A 27,531-nucleotide genomic window follows, 5' to 3' on the forward strand; every position below is an offset into this window, starting at 1 on the left:
ATGTGGTGAATTACTGTATGGCAAACATGTGGCTACCAACAGGTTTAGAGACACATATGCAAACCAATATGAATTGATTATTGTCCACAAGTTCAGAGTATGTTTACATTCGCATTGAAGCTTGGCTTGCTACTGCTAGTGACTTGGCCACTAATGTTGAATATGCTGAGCATTGTTGAAGAAGAACTAGTTCTGATGCATGTGGGTTTTATATATGTTGGTCATCTTCTGCTAATTGTCATTGTGTTTCTCTATTGCTAATGTCGCCAAGGGTTGAAGATGTGCTCGTATTGTTCCAACATCCCTGTGTTTTGATTTTGTGATTCTATCTGTGTTCTCTTCTTGGTTAGTAGCTTTAGTTGTTCATTGCTGCAATCATTATACTTGATACACCAAGCACATGGTTGAGGGAGAGTGTTAAAAATATGAAAGTGTTTTATTGTAATTTGCTCATCCTACAGTTCTATATAAGGTTGTGATGTAACTATTCTAAAAACCAAGAAATACACACTATAGTCCTATGACTTATACAATGTTTTCCTTTCCTTGCTTTCTTTTAGTTTTTTGCATCTAGCTACAATAAATCATGAATCTTATCATGCATGGGCCGTGAAAAACATGCAAACAAGCCAATCGAGTAGTGTTACATTCAACCTCAAGGTCATCCATACAAATAAAACATGTCTCGTGTTTCGTAGCAGCAAAAGTGTTTTGTAGGCACGCTCTAGTCACTTCATCATCAAGATGATGCTTAATATTCATCCCATCAATTTTTTAACATGCGAATGAAACCATTTTGAATCAAGGGATTGCGATAATTTTGAACAACAATTATCGCTGCCACAACATTTGGGATGTGCATTTTGTCTAGAGTAAAATGAGCTGTAATAAATTCCACGATCATACGCCTCGAAGAAGATTGCATAATACATGAAGAATCATGGTTGTATAACTCGGAAGGAGGGACTGCGATGACATCTGTTGTTGAGTTGGGGATCGTCCAAGATTCTTGAGTATCATTGCCGGGTCCAAACGTGTGTTTGGTTTGATTATTGTGCATATATTCGATATTAATCACATCAGCTTCATGACTTGCGGCTGTGGTATCAATAGCACTAACAATACATGAAACGTACTCGCATACGGTGCACGGTGGTTTCATAATTTCAGGAGTTCAGGAAGTGAGGCAGGGACATCCTATTATATATAGATATACTGGAACTGCCAATAGCAAACCAACTCGGACAAGGATTTACAAATCGAAACAAAGTTTCCTATTTCTATTTAGACTCAGATTTGGACTAAAAAATATCCTATTTTTGACGACGCCGTTTTCCGGTTACTGTAACTCTAAACTCTAGAGGAATCCATAATCACGAAAGCGCGTGACTTCCAAAAGAAAAATATCAGCAGATTCTGAGGCTTTGGTGTTGCGTGACTTCGATAAGAATACGAGACCAAGCATACAACTTTCTTTTCAAGTAAAGATCGAAGGGAAGACCGGCCGAGACATGAAGTCTCAGTCCCAAATCTATAATTAAACCGACGTCTTTTCTGCGTCCTATCATCACCGTCCGGCGGATCCCGACCAGCTGGAGAGACAAGTTGTGGAGTCTTGAATTCTAGTACTGATCGTGTTACGACCCCGAAATTCAAATGATAACAATTCAAATTCGAAGCCATGAAAAACTCTAAAACAATTTCAATAAATCGAAATCATCTTATCGTCACAGCGGATCATTACTGAGTTCATGGTACAACTCAGTCAAATTGATTTTTACAAACCAAATTTATAATTCAAGCATTATATCAAATGGAAATGTAAAAATCATCTAAATCCTCACCACACAATAAAATAAGGCAACTTCGAAGTCTTTAGAGTTGTCCGTCGATTCTGCTAATCCACACCTGCAAAACTATCCCCTACACCATCGAATAGGTGCACCGGGATTGCAAAACACAAACCTGGTAAGCTTTGCAGCTCGTATGAGTAAAACAACAAAATAACATGCATAGTAATACGAGAATAAATATCGAAACATCCAATTATAAATGTACTCATGAGTCAAAGGACGGCCCATCTGGTTGTCTAATAATATCTGAAAATATAAGTGCTCTTGAGAAATCAGGCAACCCATATGTTTAGCCAATTACATTTATAATACGGGTACTCATGAGACTCATGTACTCATCCGTTACCCCTCATGCAGTACACCGCCGGGCATTGGGCAACCCATCTATCACTCAATAATCCCAAAAATATGGGTACTCATAAGCCGGTAACCCATATGTTACCTCTCATGCCAGTACACCGGCAGACAGACTAGAGCTCTAACTGTATCGTAATTGTCGCCCGGCTAAGGCTAGGTTCCGACATGTCAACACGTCCAAAGACAGGTCCGAAGACAACAAAAACGTTTTAACATAACTCAAGTTAAAACCACATACAAAACAATCATCACATGTTATTGTACAAAACCAAGTGTCATGCTCAAATAAATAAATATCAATGCTATAAATGAACTTATTTGCAAACGGAAATTTGACAGTATATAATATAACAACTCATATATATGTATCGATTTTACCAATTAGACACATACACAACCCACTATATCATATACATATCATAGTTCAATCTTTTTAAATAAGTGTAATTATGAATCTCCGCTAAGGGTAGATTCGTCACTGTGAAATTTCACTCACCTTAGTTTTCTGAGCGTATTTCCCACAATACTGAAAGCAATTCTTTCACTCGATTAATCGATCACCTAGATTGAAGAAGAAGTGATTAGAACATTACGTAAAACCTCAAATGCCGAAATAGTATTAATGTTTTACTGTTAAACAATGTTCGGTTTTTATGAAATTACTGTTCACGTATATTACTATTCACATATTACTGTTTATATACGTATTGTCTACGTATTAATTTTCATATACGTAATGTTTATGTATTACTCTTCATATACGTACTATTTACGTATTACTTTTCAGTAAATACAAATTACTAAATTACCTTTCAGAAATTATTTTACAATCACTGTACGTAAAATAATTTTACATTCACCGTACGTAGAATAATTTTATATTTACTGTACGTAAATTACTGTTTGAAAATACACTGTTCACGCGCCAAAGCACGTGGCGGCGCGTGGGGTTCACACGCCACCTCCGGCGACAGCGCGTAGCGCTCACGTGCCTCCCCACAGTGGCAGCGCGTGGAGCTCACGCGCCACTCAAACCGGCGCGCGTGGCTTTCCCACCGCCGCCCGGATCTCTTTCTTCTCTTCCCCTCTACCTTCCCACGGCCTAGGGCCGCCTCCTACCCTCCTCACGCTCCCTCACGTGCCGCCTAAGGCGGCGGTGTTCACTTTCCTCCTCCTCCTCCGATTCTCCCCCAATTCCTCCACAAATTCTCCCAAACACACAATCACTCAATACAATCATCTAAATGCATTTCCATACCTATGCAAAGCCCTAGGACGGCCGGGAGTCACCGGAGGAGCTCAAGAGGTGAGACTGGCGGCGCGATTCAGCTTCCCCTCGCTTGCAGGTGGCTTCAGCGATGAGGATCGGAGGTGGTGGTGTGATCCCCGTTCTCTGGTCTCGCCGGCGACGTGTTTGGGCGGCGGAGGAAGTCACCGAATCTTCAATTTGGCGAGGGAGCTCCGGCACGGTGAACGGTGGCGTGTGGAGGCAGAGGGTGGGAGCGGAAGGCCGTGCGGTGCCTTTGGGGTCGACGGTGAGGGCTACGGAGGCCGGAGATGGTGGATCGCCGGAGGCGATTTGAGAGAGTGAGAGTCGGGGAGAGAGAGAGAGAGAGAGGGAGGCTGCGGTGAGGGGTTTCCAAAAATGGAAACCATAATTCCTAAAATTTCCTTTTTATTCCCTTTTCCAAAATCGGAAACTAACTTCCGTCATTAATAACTTTCATGTACGACGTCCGATTAGAACACATGACGTGTCCAAGAAACCGTATCGATGAGCTCTACAACTTCCATGAAGGAAGTTTTCGAAATCGAGCAATGGAGTAAAAGTCGACTCCCGCGTCGCGGAAACGTAACGTTTTTTCCAATTTAGATTTCCGATGACGGTTCCGTTTTCGATTGACAACGTCGCGAAGCGAAACAAATGCGGTTTATTAATTTTACAAACTTTATTAATTTCTAAGAATTCAAATTATTTGATTTCGAAAAATCGGATCATTACAGATTGGTCAGTAACTAGGATACATGTCGTGGTATTTTTCAAGGGAACTATCAACTGTTTGGGTTCTAATTAAGTTCTAACCCTAAAGAAGAGAAACTAATAATAACTTAGTCAGAAAGAAACGGTAAAACGACATCGTACAAGTTTGAATTGGGACTAAACTCTGGGCATGGATACACATTTTGGGCTTGGTCAGGAGTGAGGACCCGAATCGGAATGCATCAAAACTAGGGCTGGCAATGGTACATAAAACTATCCCACCAATTCGTATACCAACCGTACTAAATACGTTAGTATACCAAATACTCGGTATATAGTAGATGATACAATATACCGTACCAACATTAAAATACGATACGGTAGGTGATACATATTTTTCGTATACCATGATATACCGTACATACCGACTTATATTATATTAAATTATTTAATTAAAAAAATATATCTTTAAATTTCAACCGTAGATTTATTGGAAAATAAATTCAAACCGTAGAAATCTACTAATCTTAATCTAATCTCTCAGCCTCACACTCTCAGTCACTTTTAAGTTTTCTGAGTTATCTCTCTCACTTCTCGATCTGCTTCTTTTCCTTTCTCACTTCACCATAGATATATTGTTCTTTGAATCGCCGCCCGCCAAATACACTCATTTTCTCGTCTTCTTTGTCAAGTACACTCTTTTTCTTGTCTTCAATTTCTTTATTTAGTTATGAATGAATCGATTCAATCGAATTCACAATATGTATTTAAACTATTTATGCTATTATTTTAGAGAATGCTATTACGTAAAACTTTGAGGTAGGAAGAGGCGGCCCAAGTACAAATGCTTAGACCTATCAGTAGCATCATCACTGCCTACAACATGTCAATATATCTCGCCTTTTTTTTCAATCGTTTTGAGAATTTGTTAGTACTTTAACAGTTTGGCTATTTGGACTTTGGCTTTTAATTTATGACTTTGTATTTGGTAATTTGGTTGAAGTTGTATAAGACTTTGGAATTCTATTGTTATTTCACTTATTTGTTATTACTTATTTGGATTGTGCCTTTAAATTTTTAGGCCATAAATATGTTGGTAGAAGCTCATTACCAACCGTATCAACCGAGTACCAACTGTACCACTCAATTGGTATACCAACATTATTGGTTGGTATAAATGGTGGATTTTTCATACCAATTATATATTGGTTGGTATATGATATTGAAAAATTAAGGTTGGTATACCAACCAATTCACCCCTAATCAAAACTCTGCATTCAACTTGTGAACAAAGCGACTCATAACATTTCTCCCCCCTTAGACAGAAACTAGACTTCAAGTTTTACTTTTAGAATCAAGATCTTAACGCACTGAAGCTGGTCTTCAAGAGTGATATCATCAATACCTGAATACTCAATTATGCAGAGAGGGTCACCCTTAACCTTTGATGTCCAAAACGCCTGATCGCGTTGATTCACCATTAGTTAATAAGCAGATGACAAAAATTGATCCAGCAACGGTGATATTCAATATGCCAACTAACAACAGTCACTTCACTACAACGAAGAAGCAGTAAGGATGTGTTCACTAGGATCGTGGGGCAAGATGTCAGGATTATCACCAGAGTAAGTGGAGAAATCAAGGATTTGGAAAGTGACAATATGTTGAGGAGCAAAGATAAAGGAAAAGGAATTAAAGGAAACTAAAACAAGCTCAGTTCATTCATAATGCTCAAAATAGAGTAGCCAATACATATAAGACCACATAAGGGTCAAGAGACGCTAGCCAGCTTCAGGACAAAGTTTGAGCTGTAATTAGACTACTAAAATACAAAGAAGTGCAACAAATAACTTAGGTGTGTGTAGATAACATTATAAAATAGTATTTCAATTAGAGGTAAAGGGCTTTTTGGATGCCTTAGAGGCTTCCGCCTATAAGTTTCTTTTTCTATCGAAAAAAAAAACTAGAGGCAAAGGGTCGCGCGTTGCAGCAGCTTTTATTAGTGTTACGCTGTTGTTGGGTAATTAATGTTTTGTTTTGTAGGTTATGTTATAGGTAGTTATATGTGAATAAAATATAGAGTTACATGTTCATTTCCTTTTAATCTTAATAGTTTAGTAAATTTGGTGTAAAATTGTCTCAAGTTGCCAGTTCTTAAATTAAATTACATTCAATTTGTAATGCATGATAGCTGAAACAACCTGTTTTGACAACCTAATGGCTTTTCCCGGTCTGGAGGAGAACAAAGTAGAGGTCCCAGTAGAGAAGAAGCAGACATAGATAATTGAATGTATAGATATCTTACTATAACGCGACCTCATATATTTAGATGAGCAAAGTTTGTAAGGATTATTGTAACAGTTTTCATAGATGATGAGAATAGAGAAGCAAAAGTACTTGTGCTGGTAAATCGGTCTAATAGTGCGGTGCTTCATCTGATGAGTGATATAGAAGTATTTATTTGCAATAAGGGAAAAAAATTATTGTAACTGAAAGTAGGTGAAGAAAGTGATGTCTTTCTTCCGGCTTTCCTTCATGGTGTTCCATTGATACCTTGAAAGAAAAATGTGGAATTAGGGACACGAGAGTGAAAAAAACTTCGAAATTCATTATGTATGAGTAAAGAAATTTTGTTTATCTTCTTTGGTAAAGAGTACCCATTTGTCTGGTCAGCATTGATCATTTTTTCTACTTGTTATTTTCTGCAAATTGCTATGGAACATAAAGTTAGCTTCACCTGAAAGATGAAGAGACTAATATCAACAATATAGTTTTAGCATAACAAAGAAGTAATGTACTAGTCATTTACAAAAAGCTTACAATAAAAATTACTATAATCTACAAGCATATATCTTGGTTCAACATATCAATTTGAAATCTACTGGAAGCAAGAAACCGTAGGAAAGGCAGAGTTAGACAGGCGCATACAACAATGATAAATTTCATTTTGACACACTAGATATAGAATTTACTTCATATGTTGTTCCTCAAATAAGCTCTCCAAAAACCAGAACACAAAACAATTAATAATACATTGAATAAGCAAAGTTTACTTTCCCTTCAATCAATAATTTTTAGGGCTTCAACGCTTATATATATCTGAATTTTATATTCTTCATCTTTTGTTGCGTTAAGTTTACTTTAAACAATTTAAGTTACGCATTACTAACCTTAAAGGCAGTGATATTAAAACCAGAACACTACAATTAAGAGCTGCATTGCATTAAAACATAAAACATAATATTATTATAGTATAAAAAAAACAAAGCTTCTTGAAATAATAGATATTAATCATAAACCCCAGATAAATACACAAAAAAGTGAATACATAAAATAAACAAAAAAATAAACGCATGCAACAACCATATCACATGCATACCAAAATGCAAAGTCTAAACAACCCAGACCAAGGAAATCGTTAGTAATACAGACAAATAAATGAGAAAATTTATAATAGAAGGAATCATAACTATACCGAAGTCTCCAAATAACCCAAACCTAGTTTATATATACGTGAACCGTACCACCAAACAGTTTCAACTCAACATAGCAAGACGCATCAACCAACTAAAAAAGCAAATTTCTTCACGATAATCAAAACCCTCATATTTATTTGTTTTGTTTTGTTTTGCATAAATTGTGAAAGTAGCATCGAATGATCTCCACTTATTCTATACTACGATTGACAATTTTTTGCAGGGCTAATTTAAAATGCTATTTTGGCCCCATCACATAGCACACCTTATTAAACAAGAACTAATAGGTGACTTGCAATCATTGATCTCAAAATCTTGATATAGCTTAATATGGGGCGTATTTTCTAGACTTGTTATGGATGTTCTACTAAAAATGGGTGTTAGCAAGCCCCTAATATACCAATGTAGACATTACTCACATCACAATAGATTTTAATGGCTAGTTGGACATCCAATGGATTTTATTCTCAGATTATGTTGAAACTACCATTGTTCATGGAAGTGAGCCTTTGCATCATTTTAGACGTAAATATCACCATCCAAGGGTCTCTGGCTAGTCCAGTGTGAATTTAGCTTCGAAATGTCTCGTCCTCGTTTGTATTGAAAAATCGGTGTATTGTGAAAATTGAACGTGCATTAAGTAGTACATTGAAGCTTTGTCATCTAAATGTTGCAATGTTGCATACTTGCTAAGGCTACTTCTGATCATTCTCTGCCATTGTAGACCATCTTTGCGTTGCAGTGTTTTTGTGTAGTAGTGCCACCAATTGGTAATGAAAAATAAAATTAATTACATAAAAGATTTTTTTAATGAATGCATAAAACACCTGTCGACTATATTTTTCTCCCAACTCTAAAACACCTCCAGGTATATTCATATATATCTATCAAAAGCTACTTCATTTACGCATGAGATATGAAATTAAATTTTGATATTCTAGGTTTGCAAATGCTTGATTCTTGCCCTCTCTTAGACCTTAATCCTTTTGTAGTAAATTGAAAGATGGGATCAATGTCTCTCTTAGATGATCAATTCAATGAACACCCGTATAACGATTAGGCGGTGCAATAGCTGAATGAAGGAGACTTGTCGGTGGTTCTTTCTCTTCTTCTCTGCTTGTTTTATATTATATTGATGTTTACGAGTTTATATATGATGTATATCGATTAGGCGAATCAGCATTGATATCTGGAGAAAACAGATTTGGGCACAAACATCAAAAGAATAAGTTGAGAAAGAACGATAGTACATTCATGGGCACATCGATTAAGTTGCGCCCCGAATCTTTTATCACATTTATTACTATTTAAGCCTAGGTACGATGTTTTACCGTTATCCAAATTTTAAGATTTTAACGTTTGATTAGTCGTAAACGGAGCTCGTTGGAGGAAAACCGTTCGGAAAGTTACTATTTATAGTAGGGTTTTGTTTTAAAAGAAGGTAAGTTTCATTTTTTGGTAGAAAAAAAGGCATACTCGCGAATGACCACCAAAGCCTGACTTTTTTCTCTTTCGGATCGCCGACGACACTGCGCCGCCGTCCAGCCAAACTGGGTTGCCGCACCAGTCACATCTTGAAGCTTGGCAGGGTAGCAGTTCAACTGTTCGATCTGGGTTGGTGTTGAAGCCCGTATCACCGCCGTCCAATCCTTCTTTCGTCAAAACTCTCTCCTCCAGCCACCAATCTTGGAGCTACTTGTCTAGTTTTGAAGATCTCCTCACAAGCAACAATCTCTTTAAAGGAATCGAACAAATTCGAAGTGTAAGTACCCGAATCAAGAAATTGAAATTATAGGGTTTGAAATTTGGGAGTTTTTGGATTTGTTGCAATTTCACTATTTAGAGTTAAAATTGGGTGTTGTTGTAGTTCAGAAAGTTGTTAGAAATGTTGTTTGGAGTGTGGTGGTGTAATTTGGTGACCATAGGTGGTGGTCAGAGTTGGGTTTGTCGGCCGCCACTTCCGGCTACACGTAGGGCAGCTGCCGCAGTGCCAAAGTTGTTTTTAAATGCGTTTTGAGGCTTATGATGGTTAAGGATGGTGTAAGATTTTTTTCTGGAATTTTTGAAGGAATTTTGGAAGTGGTTTATGCGTTTTTGTTTTCCCAAAAGTTATCGTTAAAAAGATGAGATCTTGTTCCGTTAATTGGGGAACTCTTGATATTAAGATCTTAGATTATTTTGGGGACAGTATGCAAGTAGTTCGTGAAGTTGGAGGATTTTTGGTTGGAGGTAGAACGATTTAGGTGAGGGATGGCATTTATGTTACTTTTTTTTTATTTTTACGAATAATAAATTGAATTCTAAATATGTCTCTTAAACAAGACGTGAGAAGACTTGAGCCGATGAGACTTTGAACTAACACCCGGCGTAGTTGGGTTACTGTGAGTGGACATTTATTTTAAAGAAAATGCATGCATGATTAATTTTAATATCTAATAGTTGTTGTGCTATCACTCTGAGGATTCTAGTGTAGTAACCTAGTTCAATCATTAGTATATAAACGCGTATCCGTAATTGTAATCATATGTAAAACAAAAATACTTGTACCAACATGCAAAGTAGTAACATCCTAACGGTCTAAAGATTAAAGTTTCAAGTCTTCAATGGCTCAAACTGAAAACCTCTCACCCAAACAGCAACACCCCTTACCATTGCCAATTCTCAAACTACAACTTCCTTAAAAAATCAAATAAAAACAATCGGAATTAGAACCACTGTATAGATGTCCAACAGAGGTGGGTTTGAATGGCGGTGGAGGCAGATAAAATTCACTACCTCAATAAGTCAATTAGACAATAGTTGATAGATAACAGACAAAAAAAATAACATTGTCTCAAAATTCGAACAATTATTGTTTCCGAAAAAATGATAAATACCATTAATTTAATCAGTGATTTATGAATTTGTACCATTTATATTGGTTCTTAACTCTCTCATACCTGATTTATGAATTTTTCGGTGACATGATCAAGGCAGTCGTCCAAACGGACTGTTTGGGACTGGAGTATGGTCGATTTGGAATCGACAACATACTCGTAGATGGGACCAATGGATACGTTATTAACAAGGTGTCAAGAGGCGGCGTAGCACCAGAAAACATGTTAAAATGCTTGAAGAGTTTTAAGGATTTTGCTACTCAACTACACCCACCAAAAAACAACTACCCCGAGGTATTCAACGACTTCATGGAGAAACCAAACGAAGTACATAATCTGTAAGTACTCTAAACCTTGCTGGCTCTCGACCAAAAAGATTACTTCAATAATGGGAAATGTCTTATGTACTACTTCACACGTGGTATTTTTAAAAGATGGCACAATTACATGTGTGTATTCATTCAAGACAATGTGTTTTATCTTGCATCTGAATAAATTGTTTACATTTTTCTTCAATCAATGGTTTCGTATTTTGGTATTGTCTAAATGAGATTGAAAACAATTGTTCTCCATAGTTTCAAAAGTGTGTGGAAGGGTCCCCCCTCCTCTCCAACAATAACCCGTGCTTTTGAGAAGAAAAAAAACCAACAAAAAATGTAAATAAAAAAAATAATGTGTGGGTCTAGTTTCTATAATAATACCTAAATAAATGAGTATGTCTTGTTTCTACGTACCAGAATGGTACTACCATTATCTTCTTGTCTGCATGACATGGTAGTGAAAGTGTATGTAATTGCCCGATGGTCAAGTACATTGGTTTTAGATGAATATATTTGTGAGCTCGTTCACCTTTAAAAAAGTTAAATCAAAATAAAATTCTAAAGATCCAGATGGTGATCATAATGAATTCAACAACTAAGGGCAACGAATTGATAAACGCATTGAGATCCTTCAAAGGAAATATAACATGCAGTAAAAATTACCTTGGGAAAGAAAGCACTCACCAGAAGAGGGAAAGACAAAGCAATGTATCTTCCTGACTTCCTCAGCTTTGCTCTATTTCACTTTTTTTTATTATCAGAATTTTGGGGATTTTGGAGAAAATTGTTACGATAGCTGCATCAATGTACTTGACCATCTCCTTACATACCAGAGAAATCAATATAACACGTAGTGGGAGACATGCACATAATTCTCCAAGGGAACCACAAATGTTTTTCAATATAAGGAACCAATTATTTGTAGGGTGATTTCACTAAACAATACCCCAATTATAGTCTATTCTAACTTTTAGTACCTCATATTTAGAAATTATCGCATTAGTAATCAAGTCTCTATCTTATCCCAATTTTGATTCATTCCGTCAATTAATACCGTTAATAGTTCATCTCCGACCAAATTTCAAGGACATTTTCGTCACTTCATTTCCCTCTGATTTCAACTTCTATTAAACTTGACTAATATGCATCGTTTTATAACAAAATAAATAAATATTCTTCATTACTACAACTATTACAAACAAGCTAAAGTGAACTTGTTTTTTAATATAAGTTGAAATTTGAGGAAAATGAAGTGATGAAAATGCCCCTGAAATTTGGTGGGAGATGAAGCTACTAACGGTGTTAATTGACAGAAACAACCAAAATTTGACTAAAATAGAGATTTGAGGCACCAATGCGATAATTTCTAATTGTGAGGTACTAAAGCTCAGCACCTCCCCTTCCGCCTCCTCCTTCGCCCTTGCCACCGCCGACTACTCCATCTCTACCTTCTGCGCCTTCTCCACCGAGCACATCTGGTCCCTCGAAAAGTACACAGACTTTTATAGAACTGTTAAAATCAATGATTTCGAGCACATACTATTAGCTTATTTCTACCGAATATTATTTATTTTTGAAATCCAAAATAATACATATTGATCGACTTTTATAGATTTCTCAATACTCATAAAAAACTATGTACTTTTTTTGTTTAGAAAATAACGCATGGTAATTGTATAATTAATGTGCATACCATGTTTCTCAACTACAAGCTTATGGTTCCGTGATAATTTGTTCACTCCTAGGTGCGCCTCAAGCATCTAGATTGGCTTTATAGGTACTCTGACGCCTTGTGAGTGCTATTCGATGGATATTTAATGCATGCTACAAAAAATTTCTACAAAACAATTTTTGTTCTAAGCAAATTTATTGGTTGTGTATATTATAAAGATTAGAGAATCTCAATTATTTATTTATAACAAAATAAAAGAACCCCTACAAATAGATTCTATGAATTTATAATTCCATAAGTGTGAATGATATTTTGAATACCCACTGACTTTTATTATTTTTAATATTCAATTAGTACTATCCCCAAACTGTCATAGATTTCATAATGACTTTTAAAAGTCTGAATGGAATACAATTAAACTTGTATTGAAAATTAAAAGTCTATTGAATACACCTAAACTTTCAATTTTCATAAATTTCTTTAATAGTCCCACTATTTCCACTCGTCATTTCACTCTATGTGCTGACAAACTCGTGAATCGCTGCTACAGATCATCACAGACATCATAAGGGTCTACAAATACAAAATGACTGACTGCTAGGGAAGTGGAGATTTAGCTCTGGCATCGGATCCTACCAAGGAGATTAAGATGTCTTCACATTAGTGAAGATTGCCTCAGTGACTGACTCCGCTAAACTCGGTGCTAAAATGAATTTTGATGTCTTGATTTATTCATTCGCTTCTTTGTCGTCATAGGTCATACATGTCCGCAAGCAATTCAGGTTGCTAGTCAACACTTGATTGTGTTAAGACTTGTGATGTCCAAATACGACCATGCCTATCTGGTTCACTTTTATGCCGATCCTTCACTATGTTCAACACATGTAGACCTCACATTCTTATCACGATCAGAAGTATACTTTGTAGTTTCTTCATAAGCATGCGCTCTTAGCAAACGTTGATGCAGACGACCTACAACTGAAGACATGCGTATCACTCTTGCAAGTGGAAATCTCGAGCTCGACTCGTCACTAGTAGGAGTTTCTAAAGTCCAATAAGACCCTCAAGTCCAAGTGAGTGGGGACTACCCCAAAAATATTAAGAGACATTGACACATATCTTTGGAGCAATTTTCTCTCACTTTGAATATATTAGATGTATTTTTACAAGCCAAGAAGCTATTTAAAAAGAAAAAGTCTAACAACTATTAACCTACTAAAAGGTAAAGAGGTATGGCTAAAACATTAGCTATTCACAACCCATACCTTGACAATGGTGATTATAGAGAAACTGTGATAATCACTGATGATTGCTCGATTACTCGACATCAATATTTAACCCTGAACACATCATTAGTAGTATAAAGCAAGAGGGTATCGTTCACAAACCGGGGATCTAGCCAGGGCTTAGGATCACAACACTTAACACGAATTCATAAAGATATAAAAAGTTGATATAGGTTTCGTATTGAATCATAAAAACAGTAAATAAAACCTAAACTAATATATACATGTGATCAACCAACCAACACCTAAACAATCACCAAACAAATCATGTAAGAACAAAGACCATCGAATTCCCTTCTCATTCATGTTTATGCCGTAGGTATCAAGGTTCCACACTAAGTTCGATCATGCATCAAGTTCCTACTTGGTTCCTAACACATGGATACATTCGAGCTTAACTACTTGTCTTGCTACGAAATCTAACATACCAATTCATCATGCAATTACATATCACATAGAGAAATCAACATGTTTAAGTACCTATCCACTGCCGAACTTAGAATCAAAAATCGGTGAAGAACCAAAGAACAATTACTCCACGACTTGTATCATAATCGTTACTAACTTTGAATGATTAACATATGCAACATCAACTACTTGTCTCAATTACACATGCAATATAAGAACAAATCGAAAATTGATCAAGAACATGAAACAATAACTCACGGCATCAAAACAGAAATCATTGAAATAGAAATCGAAATCCTTATATCATACACAATTCGAAAGAACAACTATCTCATAGACAAGATTGAATTGAACTTTAACAAAACAAAAACAGAAATCATCCAAGAACAAGAAAACATATAACCGAAATAAGACATGAAGATCATAGAGTTACACTTTGAAATATTCCTACGGGGTTTATTCCAAGCAAACAAGGATCCTAGGCTACTTGCTTCAAATCCAAAGGGTGGAAAAGGATAAATTTCGGTTTTAGGATTTCTTGGAGGATGGAAGAGTATTTCGGCAGAGCTATGGCTTGTATTTGTGTGTAGGGCTGATGATGAAAATATGGAGAGGCCGAGCCTCTATATATAGGAGTCTAGGAAGCCTTCTTGCCGTGCCATAAGGAGATAGAAACCAATTGGGAAACTGAAATCCTCTTTGTTATGGATTTGATTTATGTACTCCATATCCAACTTGATGTAGGAAACCAAGTCCAATAGGGAGATCACTTAAGGACTGCACGGCAACAATCTTGGTCCAACTAGGAGTAGCTAGGCCGGCCTCCTCTTCTCCTTCTTCAACTCGAATATGATTTCCTTGTTCAACTAGGAATGCAACTCGGCAACTCTTCTTTCTTTCCAAATATGATTTGTCTTTCCTGAAAAGAAATCGTCGATTAAGGAATAGGAAAGAATGAAAATAGGAAAGTAGAATCATAGTCGAGTAAGGAATCCTAGCTCAATAAGGAGTTCTAACACTTAGCACAATTTCATCATCAATTCATACAAAATTCGAAATAGCTCTCCTTAGAACATACAAATGACAAATATGAATCTAAAACAACTAAATAAGAAGTAACAAAGCATAAGAATAGGGCATATATACATTAAGAACGTCACACTTTGAGTTCCTATCAATCACAGATGATGAGACACAACAACAACCCAATCACAACAACAGCTCAACCACTCTGCACATGTTTCCACTGAAACACAACCAGAACCAAAGTCAACATAGTTACACTAACTAATTAAGTCAACATAGTTACATAATTCAACACTCCCCCTCAAGTTGGATCAAGAGGATTGATTGATCCAAGCTTATCAATTGAAACTAAGAAGAAGAAAGAGACTTGGTGAACACATTTGTAAGTTGATCTTCACTTCTGGTATAAACAGTTTCAATGACTTTAGACTGAACTTGTGATTTGATATAATGGAAGTCCACTTCAATATGCTTAGTTCTTTCACAGAAAACTAGATTTGAAGAAATATGCATGGCAGCTTGATTATCACAATTGATTCTTGAGTGGAAAACCAAGATCAAGCAATAACCTTTTTAACCAGATTAACTCACAAGAAATAGATGTCATAGTTCTATATTCTGCTTCTACACTGGACCTGACAACAACACATTGCTTTTTTACTTATCCATGTAACAAGATTTCCACCAACAAGTGTGCAAAAGCCAGTAGTACTCTTTCTATAAACTGCCTTGCCTGCCCAATCGACATCAACATATCCAACAATGCTAGTATGTCCATTTCTTTTAAACATAATACCTCTACCTATTGAACCTTTTAGATATCTCAAAATTCTTTTTATAATGCTCAAACGAAAATCAGTTGGAGCATGCATAAGTTAACTGACAATGCTGAATGCATATGAGATATCAGGTCGAGTTATAGTGATGTAAATTAATTTTCCAACTAACCTCTGATAATAACTCGAGTTTGGAAAAGGATCACCATCAGAATCAAGAACAAGCTTGCTCTCAAGAGGAGCACGAGCTCGTTTGTAGTCAAGTACTCTAGCTTCAGAAAAAAGATCTAGAATATATTTTCTTTGACTGAGAAACAATCATTTTGAAGAAAATACTTGAGAGCTCCAAGAGACCAAGATCCTTCATAGCAAATTTAGCTTGTAGAGAATTTTTAAGAGAATTAATCTCAATAGCACTGTCACCAGTAATTATGAGATCATCAACATAAGTTAGAATCACAAGCTTCCCACCGTTATTATTTCTAACAAACAAAGAAGAATCTGTATTACTTTTAACAAAATCAACATTTTTAAGAACTGAATTGAGTTTTTGCTTACCATGCTAAATGATACTATTTTAAGCCATAAATAGCCTTGTGAAGCTTGCACACCATCTAATGTTCATCATAAAGAGCATGACAATGAGGAAATTTCATGTAAACTTTTCTTGTAATATCTCGGAAATTTATAATTATTTTCTAATTATTATTCGGAGATATTTAAATTGGTGGTGATCTGATTATATAGTACGAGGGAGAAAACGAAAGTGTTCGAGTGATTTATACTCAGATCGTTACCGTGAGGGGTCAAGAGTTTTATCCATTAAGAATCTAAAAAAAATTCATTCGTGAAAGTCGTAGAGTTTGTCAATACGAATTCGTAGATGCGCGGCACGCTTTAATCGGATGTCATATGTGAAAGTTGTTAGCAACAGAAGTTTGGTTTCCGATTTTGGAAAGAGTATAAAAGGAAAGAGAGGAGATTAAAATCAGAAAATCAGTTTTTTATTTCCAAAATTAGCTCGGTTACTGTTCATGTGATTTTTCCCTCTTTGTTGCCGAATCTTTCTCCGATCATATCTCTGTTGTCCGGCGACGAAAGAGAGTAAGACCAGTGGGTTTGGAACCGTCTATTTGTCCCCTACTGATCTGGCTTGGCGTTGGAACCGTCTCATTGATTGGACTGTTTAGGCTTTGATTTAGACTTTGTTGTCAACTAGAAAGTTGTTGGAAATGTTGTTTTGATTGTGGTGGTAAATTTTTGTGATCATTGGTGGTCACCGAAACAATGGTAGTGCCGCTACTGCTGGTGGCGGGTGGCGGTGTGTTGGGTCATGTGTCGGAGTAATGGTTTACTCCATTGTAATGTGCTCGTCGATACGAGCGTTTACATAGGTCATTTGCATGTGTTAGGTTAATTCTTGAGTAAGTTAGTTTTTGTTAAAGGTTTGGCGATTGTAGGTTGAATTGTTGTTGTCGTGTCTCAAGTGTTAATGACTTGCAACCTTGATATGAATTAGGTACTTATTTCTTTGTCATAGAGTCATTGTGGTCGCTAGTACCTTCTTTATTTTGAGTAGAAGTCGCAGCGGGAGCTAAGGTGAGTAAACCTCATAATGATCATCATGATCGAAGTAGTGTTATACTTATTGAATTATGATTGAGTTGTTAATATATTCATTGCATCACTAGCTTATAAAAATTATTCTAAAAATATGTTTTGGTTTAAATTACGTGAACTTGATCATTTACAGTTCATGAGTAAGTGAAACACTATTTAATAAATGATTTTAAAAGGTTTTAGTGATTATGGATTATGATGAATGTGAGTAAATCTCACTATGACGAGTCTACCCTTGGCAGTGACTCATATTTACGATTTCTTAAAAAGAGTGAACTGTGACATCTATATAATATAGTGGGTTGTGTATGTGTCCGAAAATAGTAAATACGATACATATATATAGGTTGCTATATTATATAATGTTACAGTGTTTATTTAAATTATGAGGTTGTATTGTGTTCGATTAATTGTGGCGGATGAGACCAGAATGGAGATAATGTATCTTCCGGTATAACGGATTATTGGAGTGACTATATTTATATTGTTGTGCAAGAGTCGCTTGGTTGTAGTACAGAAATATGTGTGGATTGTTATATTGTACATATTTTAACATTGAGTCTTGTTAAAACGGTTTCTGGTCTTCGGACGTTGTTGGCATTAAATCAGAACCAAACCTTGGCCGGGTGTCGGTTACGATCTGTTATAGCTCTAGTCTGTATTCTGGTGTACTGCATGATGGGTAACATATGGGTTGCTTGGGTCTCGTGAGTACCCATGTTTTAAAATGATATTAGGTAACAGATGGGTTGTCTAGTGTCTGTCAGTGTACTACATGAGGGCTAACTGATTGGTACATAGGTCTCATGAGTACCCATATTTTTAAATGATTTTGGGTAACAGATGGGTTGCCTAGTGTCTGCCGGTGTACTACATGAGACGTAACAGATGGGTACCTGAGTCTCATGAGTACCTATGTTTTTAAATGATTTTGGGTAATAGATGGGTTGTCTTGTGTCTCATGATTACATATATTTTTAAATGATATTGGGTAACAGATGGGTTGCCCGGTGTCTCATGAGTACCCATGTTTTTAAATGATTTTGGGTAATAGATGGGTTGCCTTGTATCTCATGATTACACATATTTTTAAATGATATTGGGTAACAGATGGGTTGCCCGGTGTCTCATGATTGCACATATTTTTAAATGATATTGGGTAATAGATTGGTTACCCAGTGTCACATGAGTACACATGTCTTAAGATGTTATCTATTATATTTCTCTTGTATGTGATGTATGTTATAATGTTGGTTTACTCATACGGGCTGCAAAAACTTACCGGCTTTCTGTTTACAATCTCGGTGCACCAATACGATGGTGTAGGGGGTAGTCCTGCAAGTGGATATTAGTTGGCTCAAAGAGCTTATTCGGAGGATTACTGAGGGTTTTCTTCTTCTGTTTGTGGTGAGGATTGAGTGAATATTACATTTCCAATTGTTTTAATACATGAGTGTATAAATTGGTAATGTATTATTCAAGTCAACTGAGTTGTACTGTGAAGACTGTTGTTGTTGCTGTAAGACGAAATTGTTTTAATACAGTTTCGATACACTGTTGATGTAAGATGATTTCATTATATTTGAGATTGTTTTAGAGTTATCATGGCTTTGAATTCGAATTTTTATCATTCGAAATTTCGGGATTGTGACAATTCATTCTAATTCACCATGCAAAAAAGCATTTTTACATCCATCTTGTCTAATGACCAATTTTGATTAACTGAAATAGAGAGTAACACTCTTGCAATGTTCATTTTAGCCACAAGAGCAAACGTTTCCTTATAGTCAATCCCATAAGTTTGAGTGAAACCACGAGCCACTAGCCGAGCTTTATGTCTCTCCAAAGTTCCAGCAGCATGTAATTTTGTTTCGTAAATCCATCTACTGCCAACAATCTTTTTTCCAAAGTTCCAGCAGCATGCAATTTTGTTTCAGCATCCATAACCTGCCTCCAAATCAAAAAATCTGCTTATGCAGAATAGTCAAGTTCAACAAATTATAGCAGGCAGCTCACAAGGTGGAAAATTATGAATCATATATTGATGGAAAGCCCTATGAGTCTACTTTTCAGAGCTATTGAAATCGCATTAATATCATTTTATTATAGAAAGTTATGCATGATTTAGAAAACAATTGCCAGTATGGCCGAGAATCACGTTATAGACCGAAAGTTATATTTCAAGGCTTGAACCATTCCAACCATCCCATGGACGACTTTTGAACTATAATTTCTGATACATAGAAGATTATGGAGTCAATTTATGAGACAAGCAAGAGAAATCCTTAAGGAAACAAAGAAGGAAACCTTACTTTGAAAATGAAGTTTACGTCTTCCTCTTGCTCTCTTCTCCTTTTCTTTTCTCCTCTCTACCCTATAGGACAATAATTGATCACTATATTTGTATGTAGCTAAATTCTTCTTGTGAGGGGCGAGGTTAGAAATGATTTGATTCTTGGTTTTGTAATTATTAAGTTTTTGAAGATGTTTATTTGGTGCTTGCTTATGTTCATGTATGCGCAACATAACATATAATATTATGAACTTGTGACTGGGGTTAGAATTATGTTGACTGATCTCTTAAACAATTAGAAAGCCTTTTTCAAACTAGTAAAACATATAGGACAATAGATGGAACCAAATAAAGAGGATTGCATGCTAGGTAGGCGTTTCCACACTAATTTTGCATATTTGTTTCTATCAAACTTGAATTGTGTTAATTTCTTAGGATAATTCATTGAAGAGATAGCGTCTATACCTGTATTGGTTATTTTATAGGCTAAGTAATGGTGCATCATCATACTCTAATAGTTGTGAGAAGTAATAAGAACTTATGCAGTGCGTTCACGGTTTGTTCTTAATTAGAACCGATTCTTGACTTAACAATTAGAACCTAGGATTTTACACATGTTTTGAACGTATTCGGTGGTGAACAACTAAATCTCTAATCTCATCCATCTGATTTTTACCAAGTTTATTTGAATTGTTTATTATTATTATTTCTTGTTTTATTTTCATTTATTTATTACTATTTTTAGTGTTTTCACACATTTTTTAAATTTACGTATGTTATCATTATTTAATCAACAACATGTTTCCTGGGCTCTCCAAATGGAAGGGTCAGCCTGATCTGTCTCATTTGGACAAAATTTATTCAATAAAAATGATTATTGATCTATCCCAATGCAAATATTAGATCCCTTGAGAATTTGGTGCATTACTCCCATCATATGTTATATTGTTTTCTCTGGTACGTAAGCAGATGGTCAAGTACATTGATGCATAACATTCAGCTGTCGTAGCAGTTTTCCCCAAAGTCTCCAAATGCTGAGAAGAATACGAAGTGAAAGAGATCAAATCTGAGGAAGTCAGGAAAACACATTGCTTTCTGTTTCTCTTTTGGTGAGTTCTTTCTCTCCCGATGTAACCTTAATCTCTTTTCTAATTTCCTTCGAAAAATCTCAATTTTTATCAATTTGTAGCCCTTGAATATTGGATTCATCATGAACATCATCTGCAACTTTAGAATTTTATTTTGATTCAACTTTTGTGGTAGGTTTGTATTCTCTGGTTATTCCCCATATCAATTATAATCGTTTTGTTTTTGCTTTTGATGTATAGGGTATACATTTGATATATATATATTTTTACAATCATTCAAATTGGAGCTGAAACCAATATTTGCATCCATTCCAGAGGACATGGGGTTTGTATTAGAAATTGGAGTTCAATTCAGGAAATCTATGAGAACATGTTACAGATCACTTTGCCATCATCCAGTTCTCGCGGCATTTCTGCTTTTCTTGACATTTCTGCACAGGTTCTTTCCTTTTGCATTTTCTCTTTTGGTGACTGCATCCCCTGTTTTGGTCTGCTCAGTTATTCTTCTTGGGACCCTTTTGATTTTTGGGCAACCAGACTTGGCCAAAACCGAAGGGGAAACGAAGATTGCCCATGATTTTGCTTCTGTTAGAACCAGGGTTTCAGTGGATGAGACTGTTAGTTTTGAGAGGGATGGAAAGTTTTCTATAGAGAAGTTCTCTGGAAAGAGTGTAGACGAATTGAGTTGCAGTAGATACAGTAGTGATCCTGAAGGTTCAGTTGGTTATGTGCCACTTATTGATGAGACATTTCATTACACTGACAATGAGAGGAGAGAATTAGATGGTAAGGAGCTGGAGAACCAAAGGGTCATTCATAAGGAGAAATTGGGGATTGACAGCATTGATGGCATTAGAAGGAATGTGAAAGCTGTTGCGAAGCCGGCTTCCCTCAAAGGTGATCACTCGGAGTCTTCACAGGGTGGTGATGGTGGTGATGATGAGGCTACAGATTCTGGCTCTGACCGGGCAGAGAGTTCGTCACCAGATGCTTCAATAGCAGACATCCTTCCAATTCTTGATGAGCTACACCCACTATTAGACGTAGATGCTCCACTGCCTGTGCATATGTCCCCTGATGACTCTGGTCTTGAGTCTGATAGGAGCAATGATGGCAGTAATGAGTCAGATGATGAGGATACTGAAATCCGGAGTACACGTGTACAAGAGTATGGGGTTGATGATAATGATGGTGATGATGAAGAAGAAGCTCATGAGGGTAAAGAGGATGAAAGCAAATCTGCAATCAAGTGGACAGAAGATGACCAAATGAACCTCAGGGACTTGGGGAATTTGGAGCTTGAAAGGAACAGATGCTTGGATAAAGTTCTTACAATGAGAAGAGCATTGAAAGTAGATGAGAAGAATCTGATAGATTTAGATTCTTCTGAGAGTCCCTTTAATATCCCCCAAATTGTAACAACAAGACACAACCCATTTGACCTTTCACATGATTCCTATGATGGTAGGGGGTTATCACCCATCCCTGGTTCTGCTCCATCGTCTTACTTACCAAGAAGAAACCCCTTTGATCTTCTGTATGAGGCAAATGAAGAGAGTTCTGAGCTCAGTGGAGACCATGCTGAAGAACATGCAACATTTCTCCCCACTAATACAATCTTCTGTAGGCATCAAAGCTTTAGACCATCTAGGTTTGGGGATACCAAGCAAGAGAAGCGAGATCATAGTTGGAAACCTATTTTTGTACCAGAACAGTTGGCTTCAGAAGGAACAAACTATTGCTCATTCCAAGGACTACCAAGAGATGCTAGTGATTCAAAGTTGAGTTCAATTCCTGACACTGAGACAGTGAGTTCTGGAGAAGATCTGGATGAAATGAAACTCAGTCAGCGTGTTAACGAAGCAGAAGTGATCTCCAATATATACCAAGCCTCACATCTTGTTAACCATAGAAGTCATTCCTCTGAAGATCTAGATCCTCTGGAAATGGAGCGGCCTGGGGAAAAAGATATTCAGCATGATGAATCAGAAATAAAATTGGGAGAGGTGAAGGATGAGAATGCAAGCTTGTCTGGTACAGGACGATTGGTTATTCCTGTGGAACCTATTACTAAATCAACTTATTTGACACCTGAAGCATTTGAAGATAAGAACAGCAATAGGTCTAGCTCATCGTTGTCATCGGAAGTGGATGAAAACTCTTCAGAATTGAGGAAGGATGGGTCAAAATCTTTTGAGCCATTTGTAATGGAAGTGCAAACTATGAGTGGAATGGTGGATGACCTTCAACATAAGGAGCCAGTCTATGACACAAGCCCCCCAGGATCTGCAAAGGTCCTTTTCTTTGATTCTATTTCTTCAGATATTCAAGCAGAGGCATCTGAAATTGTTCCAGAACCATCATCAGTTGAAATGTGTGTTCCTTCTGTAGACCAAGCCTTAGATTCAGACTTGCATGGTGACAGCATTGAGAAGGGTACTTCAGAAAATGGAAGAGGCTCTGGAGAATGCAACCAATTATTCTTAACATCTCATTCAGATGTGCATGATGATCTCCCTAAGAATTTGAATGTGAAAGCAGCTTTGCCAAACTGTAGTGCTCAGTTTGTTTCTTCCAAAGATAACACACCAGCAGAGGAGAAAAACTTATTACGGTCCAGTATGTCTACAGATCAATCATCTTTTGATGATCATAATGCACTTCCTGTAAGTCATGCAATCAATGTCCATTATTGTATCAGTGTACTATTTGAGGCTTTTTAGTTAAACTACTTAGTTTGATTGATTTTTTTTTGCTTGAATTACCTAGACACTGCATTATTGTTGCTGATAATTACTTAAGAAACTACTCATACAGTAGTGAACCAGTTGGATAAAATTCAGAGTTTTCAGGAGGAGAGAATGAATACTTGGTTTTAATTTTCTATATGACGTGTTTTCTGTCCTATGCATTCTTTAATTTTATTCTTTTGCTGCTTTGTGATGAAATCTCTTGGTTTTTGAGTCACCATTTACAATTCCTAGAGTTGCTTATAACGGTTGGTACTGTGTGTCGGAGAGAATAAATTGGCATTGTCAATATCACATGGACGTATTTTCATTGTATTAAATCTGACAGTTACATATGATTTTCACAAAGGAATTACATTTCATTTGCTCTAGACTATTTGAGAAAAAAAATGGTTTTCAATAATTAGTAATATTTTCTTCTAAAATTTCACTTCTGGTATGCAAAATTTCATTTTTCAGGTGCTATTGGTGCTATCAGCCATGATTCTTTCAAACTTTTGTTATTTCCAACCAACCTTGTCTGATATTTTTTGCTCGTACTAATTCCACCACAACATGCTGGTGTATCCTTTTTGTTGGATTATGCATGTTAGTTCCATGTTAGTTCATCGAAGATTAGATGTTCTGGTTGCTTTCATGTATGTCCAAATATGGAAATTGATTTAATTAATTATTCCAAGGTGTTGATAATTTGTTGGAATCTTGCTTTCAACCATGTTTACTTCTCTGCATTTGGAAATTGAATTTTCCTGATTCTGCATCACATATATAATCTTGATCGTCACCATATGATATGTATTTTGGAATTACTTTGGCTCTTCTGGTTCGGCTTAGAACTACTTTTTGGACATGCGCCTTATTAATAATTATTTTCATTAGTTATGTACACACTTATAGGAGTCTAATCAAGGTTTCTCTGATATTTTAGGAACCACATATCCTCTTATTGGAGTTAAAAGAAGAATCAAGCAGCAGGGACGTAGATGCAGTTGGAGTCCAAGACCCCAGTTTGAAAAAATTGCTTCCTGTGAGTGCTAAATCTACATCAAGCAACAAAGCACCTGGTGTCCAAGAAACTATAGGTACTGATACTGCTATGGAGCAAACCTCAGAAGCTAACAAGTTGCCAAAACCATCAAATTCAAAAGATGGATCGGTGGGAATAGAAGCTAATGCATTGGATTCTACAGAGGAGACTGCATCAAACAATACAGACACAAGTATTGAAGAAACTGTCACTAACATTTCTCCAAAGAAACTCTCAGAGGCTAATGGTGAGCAGACACAACCGTCAAATTCAAATGATAGATCGTCAAAAGTTGAAACTAGTTCAAAGGATTCTACCAAGGTGAATGCATCAAGCAACACAGAAGCTGGTGTCAAAGAGCCTGCTGCCACTCCTGATTCTCTGAAGAAAGTCTTGGGAGATATTGATCCTCAGCTTCCTACTTCATCAAATTCCAAGGATGGTTCAACAGTGGTTGGAACCAAAACTAATTCTCCCAAGAAAGGCTCAGAAGCTAATGATGGTGAGCTGCCTAAATCATCAATTTTGAAGGATGGGTCAACAGGAATTGGGACCAATGCAATGGGCTCTACCAAGGAGATTGCATCAGTTGATATAAGCACTGCTGTTCAGGAAACCGTCACCACTCGTAGTACACCTAAGGAGGACTCAGAAGATAATTCTGGTGAGCTGACTGAACTATCAAATATCAAGGATGGATCGACAGACGTAAATAATACAGTGGGTTCTACCAAAGACATAGCACTAACCAGTACAACATCTGGTGTTCAAGAAACTGTCAAAGCTCCTGTGAAGCAAATCTCAGAAAGTGATGTCAGTAAGCTGCCGAAATCATCAGAGGACATTGCATTAAGCAATACAGGATATGGTGTTCAAGAAACTGCCACTACTATGAAACAAGTTCCTAAAAGTGATGATATTGAATTGCCAAAACCGTTCAAAGATGAATTTGAGAAAGTAGAAACTAATGATGCAGTCAATTCTACCACGAGTCTTCAAGAAACTGCCCCTACTCTCCCAAAGGAAGTCTCTGAAGGAAATCTCAGTGAGTCATCAAAGTCGAAGGATGGAATGAATGAAGTGGAAAGTAATGTTGTCAGTTCTGCCAAGGAAATTTCATCAAATTCGTTAGGAACTGGTTTACAGGATAGTGTCTCTACTCGAACTCCAGCAAAGAAATTGTCAGAAGCTAATGTTGGAGATTTGCCAAAATCATCAGATTCAAAAGATGGACATAAAGAAATAGAAACTAATGCAGTGAGTTCTACAACGGAGATTGCACCACAAAAGCAAGTCTCAGAAGGTAATCACAGTGAGGCGACAAAATTATCAAATTCGAGTGGTGGATCAACAGAAGTAGGTACTAATGCAGCGGGTTCTAGCCAGAGTGTACAAGAAACTGCAACTAATTTGAAGCAGGTTTCACAAGGTGATGCCAATGAGCTGCCAAAACCATCAAACACAAAGGACAGGTCACCGGAAGTCATGAATGCAGTGGATTCAACCGAGAGTGTTCAAGACAGTAATCAAGAACCTGAAACTAAAGTCAGTGTGCTTCCAAAACCTTCAAATTCAAAGCATGGATCGACAGAAGTAAGAACTGACGCAGTCGATTCTACCAAGACGCTTTCATCCGGCAACACGGAAGGTATCACCGCTCATAGTGTTAAACAAGTCCCGGAAGATAATCTCAGTGAGCTGCCGAAATCACATGCAAATGACGGATCAGCAGAGATAGGAACTAATGCGTTGGATCCCATAATAAGTCTTCAACAAACTGTCTCTGCTAATATCAACCAGCTGCCAGAACCGTCAGACGTAAAGGACGGATCGACCATAGTGCCTACTACAGTCAACTCTACAAAGAGTGTCCAAGAAACAATCACTAAACAAGTTTCAGAAGGTAAGGGCAATGAGCTTCCGAAACCTTTCAAGGATGGATCAACAAAGGTAGGAACTGATGCAGATGATTCTACGGAGAAGCTTGCACCAGGCAACATGGAAACTGGTGTACAAGTAGGAGTTGATGCAGTTGGTTCCATCAAGGACATTCCATCAAGCAAAACAGAATCTGGTTTTCAAAAACGTATCACCACTTCAGAAAGTGATGTTGCTGAGTTGCCAAGATCATCACAATCGGACGGTCATCTTGGCGAGGGTTTGAAACCATCTATTCCAGAAGAAAGTAATGCTGGTAAATTGCCAAAACCAACTAATACTAAGGAAAGTAATGCCACCGAGTCGCAAAAACCAGCAGATCCAGAGGAAAATAATGCCGGTGAGTCGCAAAAACCATCAGAATCAAAAGGATGGTTATGGTGGTGATTTGTTGCATACTAGTTGATTTCCCAGACCAAAAAATTCGAAGTATTAATTTGCAAACTTAGTAAGTAGTTACTAATGTAGTGAGTTCTGCTGAGGAAAACTATTAGCTGCTTCCACTTTGTATACAATTGTGATGGTACGTACTTGAGCAACGTATTATTCTATCACATCACTTTCATTTTAGGCTTTTAATATAGTTGCCTTGGTTTTTTTTTTTGGTACAAATATGGTCATTAGCCCAAGAAAAAGAAAGTAAAGAATAAATTAGCCAAAGCTACAAGCCATAAATTCTCTATCTCTAAAAAAACTAACAATGTCATCCAGCAAAGCATAAAAAACAAGTGTATGAGTCATGTAAGTACATATTCCTCTATCATTAGAGGTACTATGCTTAGTA

General features: G+C 36.8%; 1 protein-coding gene across 1 annotated transcript; it reads left to right on the forward strand.

Annotated features, from left to right (window-relative positions):
- The first annotated feature begins 20,918 nt into the window (after positions 1-20,918).
- On the forward strand, positions 20,919-27,144 carry LOC126783288 (uncharacterized). Its single transcript, XM_050508732.1, has 3 exons — positions 20,919-21,053; positions 21,348-23,698; positions 24,711-27,144. The coding sequence occupies exons 2-3, from the start codon at positions 21,353-21,355 to the stop codon at positions 27,132-27,134; spliced, it is 4,770 nt and encodes a 1,589-aa protein (XP_050364689.1). The 5' UTR covers positions 20,919-21,053; positions 21,348-21,352; the 3' UTR covers positions 27,135-27,144.
- Positions 27,145-27,531: the final 387 nt, after the last annotated feature.

This window comes from Argentina anserina, chromosome 2 (genome assembly GCF_933775445.1).
Source record: "Argentina anserina chromosome 2, drPotAnse1.1, whole genome shotgun sequence".
In the NCBI taxonomy this organism is placed as follows: Eukaryota; Viridiplantae; Streptophyta; class Magnoliopsida; order Rosales; family Rosaceae; genus Argentina; species Argentina anserina.